General features: G+C 40.4%; 1 protein-coding gene across 1 annotated transcript in view; it reads right to left on the minus strand.

Annotated features, from left to right (window-relative positions):
• LOC137719944 (uncharacterized) overlaps window positions 1-9,971 on the minus strand; it is a 124,681-nt gene extending 114,710 nt beyond the window's left edge. Inside the window, exons 1-3 of the mRNA XM_068458922.1 lie at window positions 9,762-9,971; window positions 9,363-9,708; window positions 6,761-7,149 (exon numbers count right to left, since the gene is read on the minus strand). Coding sequence (XP_068315023.1) covers window positions 6,761-7,149; window positions 9,363-9,708; window positions 9,762-9,971 — 945 coding nt within the window. The remainder of the gene's footprint in view (window positions 1-6,760; window positions 7,150-9,362; window positions 9,709-9,761) is intronic.
• Between the last annotated feature and the right edge of the window lie 246 nt (window positions 9,972-10,217).

Here is a 10,217-nt window from a genome sequence, read left to right on the forward strand (position 1 = left end):
CTGCAAGGTGCGGCTAGGGTTTAGTTTAGGAGAGGAGCATGTGATTAATTGCATAACCTAGGACAAAATTGCACCCCCCCCCTTGCACGGCAAGGGAAGGAAAGAAAGGGAGAGGCCACGGCAAAGGGGTTTAAGGGGCCTAGGGCCTTTGTTTTGTGTCCTAAAGTGCCTACAACGCCTTCAAAGTGGCTAGAAAATACGGACGTTTAAGATTAGGAAAGGTTACCAAAACGGGAAACCTTGGGTTAACTTTCCTACTTCAAGTAGGAATCCTTGTTGAAGTAGGAATCCTCGTTGAAGTAGGAATTCATCGTTGGAGTAGGAATTCATCGTTTCTTCAAGTCTTCAACTCATTCATTCCTCTTTTGTTCCAAAAGACTCCAATTTGCATCTTCTTGCACACTTTGGCTTTATAATCTGAAAATGCACAAAAGTGACTTTAAACACTAAGATAACTAAGGAAACACAACATAAATGCACGAGAACAAGCTAATTAAGTTGTATGAATATGCTCCTATCAACCAAAAAGGAGGCCAAACCAAGGCTCATTCGATGGATGCTTCTTCTCCAAGAGTTTGACATTGAAATTCGAGACAAGAAAGGGAGTGAGAACGTGGTTGCTGACCATCTAAGTCGTTTGGTGTGCACTGAGGACTCTTTACCCATCCAAGAGACATTCCCTGATGAGCAATTGCTGTCCATTAAGGTATGTGAACCTTGGTATGCCGATTTGGTGAACTTTTTGGTGTCAAAACGTGTTCCAAGTACCATAGCTAGGCACCAACGTGATAAATTAAAGAAAGAGGCACGGTTTTATGTATGGGATGACCCATATTTGTGGAAGTTTTGTGCAGATCAGATTGTGCGTCGTTGTGTGCATGATTGTGAGTTTAATTCGATTCTAACTTTTTGTCACACTTATGCATGTGGTGGACATTTTGGCACACAACGCACTGCCCTTAAAGTGTTAGAATGTGGTTTTTATTGGCCTACAATCTTTAAAGATGCTAGAACTTTTTGTTTAACTTGTGATCGTTGTCAACAAATGGGAAATATAGGTGCAAGGGACCAAATGCCGCAAACACCCATCTTTAATGTTGAAATTTTTGATGTTTGGAGCATTGATTTCATGGGCCCTTTCCCATCTTCGTTTGGTTTTACTTATATTTTGCTTGCGGTGGATTATGTCTCAAAATGGGTGGAAGCCAAAGCCACCCGTACTAATGATTCTAGAGTTGTTGCATATTTTATAAAGGCTAACATTTTTGCTAGATTTGGGATGCCTCGAGTGCTTATTAGTGATAGAGGGTCTCACTTTTGCAATCGTACCATAGAAGCCTTGCTTAAGAAGTATGATGTGAGAATTATACGCACACAAATTAAACCCTCTTTTTATCAATTGTAGTGAAGAATGTAAGTAGGGATCGTTCTGGACCGGGGATTAGGAGGGATTGTTAATCACTTGGATTTGACTCAAAAACGTAAAAACACAATATAAAACACCAAACTAGACCCAAAGAATGCAAAACTAAAGTATAAAACACTAAGACAAACCAAAAGACTCAAAACAGCAAGAAAACACTCAAAACTGCCTTAAAACAACTTTCTGAGCAGTTTTGAGCACTAGAGAAGAATTTGGACGAAAATAGTTATAACTCGACTCAAGATACTTTAAAAACACAAACTAAATTGATTTCTAACTAATTTGACACTCCAAGTAAAGGGGGATTTTGATTTTGACGAATTTGAAAACAAAACTTAAAACTTTGTAAAACAAACAGATTTTAAAACGAATTTGGATTTAATGAATGGAATGAAGGCTAGCTAAGGGGTTCATCTCCACACATGCCATACTTGCACACAAAACGATTTCTAATTGCTTTTCAATAAACCATGAATTCTCAACGCCCCAGATTAACCGTGAATTGCACTAATTAACCCTCAAATTTTCCTAATGTTATTGAATTGGATGATTGCATACGACAACCCAAAGCATTCCCCACAAGTTCCCTACATGAATTGCATAATAGCGATACAAGCAAGAATCATTAAGTTCTTTGAAAACCATAAGCATTGACGAAGCACTCGTTACTATGAATTGCATGAAACTTATGCCAAGAATTTACTTAACGCAATTGAGATCATCAACTTTTACTACTTGTGAATATAAGTTTGTAACGATTAGGTGAAACTTCCTTATATCCTAGCATTAGATTTACGCATGATAATTAAGCGTGCACTCTCAACCAACACACACAAATCAGTTTAATTCAAATAGATAAGTGAATTGAATTCACAACTTATGAAACGCAATTAGAGGTAATCAAATCATATAGCAAGCATGATCATGGTTTCGAATCCCCCCCTAGCCAAGGGGGGGTTTAGTTCCTCATACGTACAAGACAAAGAAAAGTAAATTTAACCATTGAAATTAAAGGAGAGGAAACACCTAAAAATTCCAGCAACTCGAACTTGAATTGCATGAACGTCCAAGCCCTCTTCTCCTCCTCTTTGTTGCGGCACAAGGTCTAAGGACAGGTTTTGGGTGGTATTTGTATGGAGGAATGGATGTGTGATGGTAGGGTAGTGTTTAGGAGGGATGGGGAGTGTGGCAAGGTGGGAAAATATGGAGAATGGTGAAGGATGGCTGCGGCAAAGGGTTGGGAATGTATTTCTGGCGAATTTCTGAATGTGGAGGAGTGAATGATTCAATTGGCGCGGCAAGGGGGTCTATTTATAGTGCAAAATCCCTCTCAATCAGCAAGGAAAAGGACTAAGTATTTGAAGATGACAAGGAAATCAAAACCCATCAGGAATAGGCCATCTAGAAGGTAGGAAACCCCAAAGGAAAAGGAATAGAGGCGCCAGATTTGTAGGGAAAAAGAGATAAGGGTGCGGCACCTTCTTAGGGATAATGTTAGGGCTTCTAGAAAGCCTAAAAACTAAGGGGAGTTGGATAAAACCCACAGCAAAGATAGGATAGGACATCTAAGGCTTCTAGAAACCCTCCAAGATAAGGTAAAGTGCATGGCATCCCTATAGGATTAGGATAAGGTGTCCTAAAGTGTTTAGGACTCCTCTTTGTGGCTGAAAACCTTGTGCATTAGGATTAGGAAAGCTAATCCTTCTTCATCTTGGAATTCTTCTCCTTCTTGGACTTGGAAAACTTCTTTGTTGCTGCAACTTGAGGCCATTGGGATTTAACTTTCCTACTTCAAGTAGGAAACCTTGTTTGAGTAGGAAACATCATCTTCAAGTCTTCAATTTCGTCCATCCTCTTGGCTCCAAGCATATGATATCCATTCCAAGCTCTAATTTGCTCCAAAAGGCTCCAAAATGCATCATTTTGCATACTTTGCCCTTAAATCTTGAAAATACATAAAACTAGCTTAAAAGACTACTTTACTAAGGAAAAACACTATAAATGCACAAGAACAAGCTAAACTAAGGTGCATAAATATGCCCCTATCAAATTCCCCCACACTTAGCTTTTGCTAGTCCTCGAGCAAAACAAAACGAAAACAAACAAACAAAACGACACTAAACAAGTAAAACACAACCTAAACCTTCCAACAATCGTCTCAGGGATTTCCAATGCACATGACATGTTAAAAATCATTATTCCCATAGACTTTAGCCATCTTTACACTCGAGCACATGCTTAATCATAGTCACTACTTACTAGTTCACAAATAACCACTTAAAACGATGTTTTGAATGTAGTAACATGCCTTAGAGAATTTCCTCAATTCCTTACAAGATATGCACTCTATTTTCACTCAGATTTTCTAACTACACACCCTACACTTAGTTATATGTGAGAAGATTGATGTAAATATAAAAACGAATGCTCACATATATGTATAACAAAGAACGCAATTTCCGGAGTTAATAACATGTTTAGATATGATCTCATGAATGGAACGCTACTACTTAGATGCGAGAACCAGTGACACCATATGCTCAAACCAAATTCAAACTCCACAAATTGAAACACACAACACTCAAGATTAAAGTCAAGGGTTGTAACGGGGCTTGGGGAGTTGGCTAACAACGAAAGGATAGGGAAAACAAACGTTCTTTAAAGCAATAGTAAGCAACATAATGAAATTGAACTTAGAATTCCCCTTAGAATGCCGAAATCAACTTTTAAACTCAAAGGGAAGGTTCAAGCAATCAATTAGGGCCGAATTCAATGTTTTGGACCCTTCCTTCAGCAAACAACACTTGAGAACACTTTTTCACATCTTTTCAACTCCTTTTTCATTCTTTTCACAACTTTTCTTTTTTTCTTCTTATTTTCCACGAAATTTTTTTATTTTTTTTTCTTTTCTTTTCTTTTCTTTTCTTTGCCGTGCCTCATTCAAGACTTTGGCACACCCATATATCAAGAATCCTTCCCCCACACTTGTTTTCTGCAATGCAATGATCAAAAGGAATTCATCTTGAGTTATGCTTTTACTATGCTTCAAGAACAAAGGTATGGGTGGTCCTACTCTAGGCTAGGTGAGGATAATTGTGGGTTAACAAAGAAAGTTGGCTACACAAGGCTCAACGGGGTTAAATCCTACAAAACAAATGAAATAGGGAAATATGGCAATTTGGCCATGGTGGTCACTACACAACTTCATCTTGAATATGTGTTATGCAAATCAATAACATGCTTTGAATGAATTGGGCATGAGTTCTAGTGTTTGGAACTAAATGATGAAACGCCTTCTAAGTAGCAACCAAGCAAAGAATAATGAGATCATGCAACGACTTTTAGAAAACAACAATGCACAGATTATTAACTCTCCAAATAAACGTTTAGGCTCAAGTCTCACAAGGTTGTAGCGTTAGTTTGAGTTCCTTCCTTCAAGCATGTTACAAAAACTGATTTTTTTTCTTTTATGATTGCATGTGAATTCATAAATTATAACCACAACCAAGCATGAACCAAAGAGTAGATCAAACTTTCATCCATGTTTACAACTCTCTTTAATAGTCATGCCATTACAAACCGAATCCTCATCATTGTGTTGGAAGGTACCCTAAGACACAAAAACAACTCTTTTTGGGTTTTTTGAAACAATTTTTCAAATTTTTATGGGATTTTTGAATTTTTAAGTCAAAACACACTAAAACAGTTTAAAAACACTTAAAAACAACAAGAAACAACATTAGAAGTTATGGTGGATAAAACCCTACGAATTTGCATCAAAACACTTTAGTTACCCCCCCCCCCCACACTTAAATCAAACATTGTCCTCAATGACAATTAACAAACAAACAAACAAAACAACAACTAAACAACCTAACATGGCAGAAACGAAATAGCAACAAAGAGAAGAGTTTAGGAACGCAAATCTGGAATTGGAGTGCTTTCTAGGTCTTCCTTTGTTGAATGCATGGGTTGCCTCCCAAGTAGCGCTTGCTTTAACGTCGTACAGCCGGACGAAGAACCCAATCACTCCAGATTGGAGCCCACGGCATCCAAGGGGGTGTCATCCACGGTGTGCTCCACAAAGTTCTCATAATAGGGCTTCAAACGATGCCCGTTCACCTTAAATTCATGTCCCGTTTTCAAGCTTTGGATTTGGACTGCACCATGAACAAAAACATTAGTAATAACAAACGGTCCAATCCACTTGGAACGTAACTTACCGGGAAACAAATGTAAACGGGAATTGAACAATAGCACTTTCTGCCCAATGGAGAAGGATTTCCCACGGATCATGTTGTCATGGAAAGCTTTGGTCTTTTGCTTGTAAATGCTTGCATTCTCGTACGCCTCGTGCCGTATTTCATCAAGCTCATTCAATTGGAATTTCCTATGACTTCCCGCTTCATCTAAGTGCATGTTGAACTTCTTGACGGCCCAAAGAGCTTTATGCTCTAACTCCACGGGAAGATGGCATGCCTTGCCATAGACAAGTCGAAAAGGGGACATCCCAATGGGGGTTTTGTATGCCGTACGATACGCCCAAAGTGCATCATCTAACCGTAAACTCTAATCCTTTCTTGTTGGCCCAACGGTCTTTTCTAGGATTTGCTTGATCTCTCGGTTGGAAACCTCGGCTTGGCCATTTGTTTGAGGATGGTAAGGTGTAGAAACCTTATGGTTGACACTGTATTTCCTCAATAATGCCTCAATGGTCCGGTTGCAAAAATGGGACCCTCCATCACTAATGATCACTCGTGGCATGCCAAACCTTGCAAAAATGTTAGTTCTAATAAAATCTGCAACCACTTTAGAATCATTAGTCCGGGTGGCTTTTGCTTCCACCCACTTTGACACATAATCAACCGCAAGAAAAATATACATAAAACCATATGATGACGGAAAGGGACCCATAAAGTCAATACCCCAAACATCAAAAATTTCAACATTTAGGATAGAAACCTGCGGCATTTGGTCCTTTGCACTAATACCACCCATTCTTTGGCATTTATCACATGTTAAGCAAAACGTTCTAGCACCCTTAAAAATACTAGGCCAATAAAATCCACATTGTAACACTTTGAGGGTCGTGCGTTGTGTGCCAAAGTGCCCTCCACATGCATATGTATGACAAAAACTCAAAATTGAATGACATTCAGAATCATGCACACAACGACGTATAATCTGATCGGGACAAAATTTCCATAAGTATGGATCATCCCACACATAAAACCGTGCATCATGCCTAAGTTTGTCACGTTGGTGCCTATTGAACTCACTTGGAATATGTTTTGACACCAAAAATTTAACTATATCGGCATACCAATGTGTACTAACCTTTATGGACAGCAATTGTTCATCGGGGAATGTCTCTGCAATGGGTAGGGACTCCTCATTATGCACCATTCGGCTTAGGTGGTCAGCCACCACGTTTTCACTTCCCTTCTTGTCATGAATCTCAATGTCGAACTCTTGAAGTAACAACATCCACCGAATTAGCCGGGGCTTGGCCTCCTTTTCGGTGAGCAAGTACTTTAGAGCTGCATGATCAGTGAAAACAATTACTTTAGTACCAATTAGATATGATCGAAATTTATCTAAAGCAAAGACAACGGCAAGAAGTTCTTTTTCCGTAGTGGAGTAGTTCAACTGGGCATCGTTCAACGTCCGTGAGGCATAGTAGATGACATGCGGCCTCTTGTCCTTTCTTTGTCCCAAAACAGCCCCTAAAGCATAGTCGGATGCATCACACATAAGCTCGAAAGGGAGGCTCCAATCCGGGGGAACAATAATGGGTGCCGTGGTCAACAACTCCTTGAGTTGGTTGAATGATGCCGTGCACTCCTTAGTGAATTCAAACGCCACGTCTTTTTGTAGGAGGCGGCAAAGAGGTTGCGCAACTTTTGAGAAATCTTTGATAAACCTACGATAGAAACCTGCATGGCCAAGAAACGAACGAATCTCTCTAACCGAAGTCGGAGAGGGTAAGTGACGTACAAGATCTATCTTTGACTTATCAACTTCAATGCCGTTTTCAGAGATGATATGACCTAAAACTATGCCTTGTTTAACCATGAAATGACATTTTTCCCAATTAAGAACAAGGTTAGTTTCAACACAAAGTTTTAGAATCAAACTTAGATTATGCAAGCAACCATCAAAGGAATCTCCAAAGACACTGAAATCATCCATAAAAACTTCAATTATTTTCTCAACATAATCGGAAAATATGCTCATCATGCATCTTTGAAATGTGGCAGGTGCATTACATAAACCAAAAGGCATGCGACGATATGCAAATGTACCAAAAGGGCATGTGAAAGTGATTTTTTCTTGGTCCTCGGGTGCAATGACAATTTGATTATAACCGGAATAACCATCAAGAAAACAATAGAAAGCATAACCGGCTAACCTCTCAAGCATTTGGTCAATGAACGGCAATGGGAAGTGATCCTTCCTCGTGGTGGCTTTTAGCTTCCTATAGTCGATGCACACCCTCCAACCAGTTTGAATGCGCATAGGAACAAGCTCATTCTCGGCATTTGCAACCACAGTTACTCCGGATTTCTTTGGAACGCATTGCACGGGCAAAACCCACCTACTATCCGAGATTGGATAGATTACTCCACAATCCAAAAGCTTGATTATCTCCTTCTTCACAACTTCCATCATCGGAGGGTTGAGACGGCGTTGAGCCTCTCGAGATGTTTTGGACCCCTCCTCTAGAAGTATGCGATGCATGCACGTAGTAGGGCTAATTCCCTTTATGTCGGCCAATGTCCATCCAATTGCCGTTTTGTACTCTTTAAGCACTCGTACCAATTTGTTTTCTTCTTGTGCCGTGAGTGAGGATGAGATAATGACGGGCAATGTCTCATCCTCGCCCAAGAAAACATACTTCAAATGACTAGGCAACGGCTTAAGTTCAAGTGTAGGTGGCTGCACAACTGAGGGAAGCATTTTATTAGCCGAAACTGAACTTAAAATAGGGTCCAAAAACTTACCCGATTGTGATGGCAATGACTCGAGGGCAGCCACCATCTCAATAATATCCTCATTAGGGGGCACAGCCAAGATTCCTCATGCATGCCGTGGGGTTCCTTGGTGGTTGTTTCCATGTTTTGCATGTCCCTTCCTTGTGCAATGACCAATTCAAGTGCATCGTCCTTCAAATTGTCCAAATGGTTCTGCGCCAAAGAGTCAATTATATCAATACCAAAACATGAATGATTCTCACTAGGGTACTTCATAGAATCAGAAAGATTGAAATTAATAACTTCCCCATCAAATTCCATCGTCAAAGTGCCATTATAGACGTCAATCTTCGTACGAGCAGTTTTCATGAATGGCCTTCCAAGGAGAATGGGTAATGACGGGGCATGGTCCGATTCATCCATCTCAAGTACGTAGAAATCCGCCGGAAAGATCAAATGATTAACCTGCACTAAAACATCTTCCAAAACTCCCTTTGGATAGGCATGAGATTTATCGGCCAATTGTATAATAACACCATCATTTTTCAACGCTCCTAGGTTCATAGATGCATAAATTGAATATGGCATGACATTTATGGATGCACCTAAGTCTAACATGGCAGATTCAAACCTAGAATTACCAATAACACACGGAATTGTGAAACTACCCGGATCTTTGCATTTAGGGGGCAGTTTGCGTTGCAAGATGGCTGAGACGTTTTCACCCACTTTTACAACCTCCTTGGTCGAAATCCTCCTCCTATTAGTGCAAAGTTCCTTCAAGAACTTGGCGTACCTCGGGACTTGCTTGATTGCATCCAAAAGAGGGATATTGACTTGAACTTTGCAAAACGTCTCGAGAATGTCCTTTTCCGCTTCCTCTTTTTTTGTTTGCTTAAACCTACTAGGAAAAGGAACATTCAAAGGAAAAGCATTAGTAGGAACTGAACTTGACACGTTTTTACCTTTATTGGGTGAATTGGACGGTTTAGGATCACATGAGGCTTGCGGCAAAGGTGTTTCCACCTTGGCCGTGAATGAGCTTTGTTCCTCCTCTTCAATTCTCAATTCTTCCTCCTCGTTGGAATGTGATGTGGGTGGTCTAGGATCAGATCCAACTTGCTTTCCACTTCGCAAACTCACAGCTTTTGCAGATTCGAATCCACCTTTCGGATTGACCACGGTTGAACTTGGCAACCTACCTTGCTCTCGAAATTGTCCCATGAACTCGGCAATTTGCCCCAATTGCTTCTCCAAATTGTCCACCCTTTTGTCTTGGATTTGTCTCTCCTTAGTTTGAGTTTGTACTTCCTACGTCAAAGTAGTAAGTAACTTAACAACTTGATCATTATCCAAAGACATACCTGAGCTTGTTGGGGTAGATTGCGATTGAGTTTGATTGGGGATGAATGGCTTTGTATAAAAGCCCGGTGGTTGCTGCCGAAATCCTCCTTGTTGTTGGGGTTGTTGAGGATCCCGCCATTTGAAATTTGGATGGTCACGCCAACCGGGATTGTAGGTAGTGGAGAAGGGGTCACCACGATTTTGGTATTGATTCCCATATCCCACGGCATTGAGTGTCTCCCACCCTCTATTCTCGATCAATTGTGGGCACTTATCCGTGGGATGTCCTTGCATAGAGCACACACCACAAGAAGCTACGGTTTGGACTTTTGGACCATCCATCACCTGAGAAAGCAAAGTAGTGAGGTTAGCCATTTGATTTTGAAGCTCGGTTATGGCACTTACCTCATTGACTTGGTGTTGTCGTGGGGTACTCCTCTGTCCAACGCCTTCGTATTGTTGAGCGTTCAATGCTC

This window comes from Pyrus communis, chromosome 16 (genome assembly GCF_963583255.1).
Source record: "Pyrus communis chromosome 16, drPyrComm1.1, whole genome shotgun sequence".
In the NCBI taxonomy this organism is placed as follows: domain Eukaryota; kingdom Viridiplantae; phylum Streptophyta; class Magnoliopsida; order Rosales; family Rosaceae; genus Pyrus; species Pyrus communis.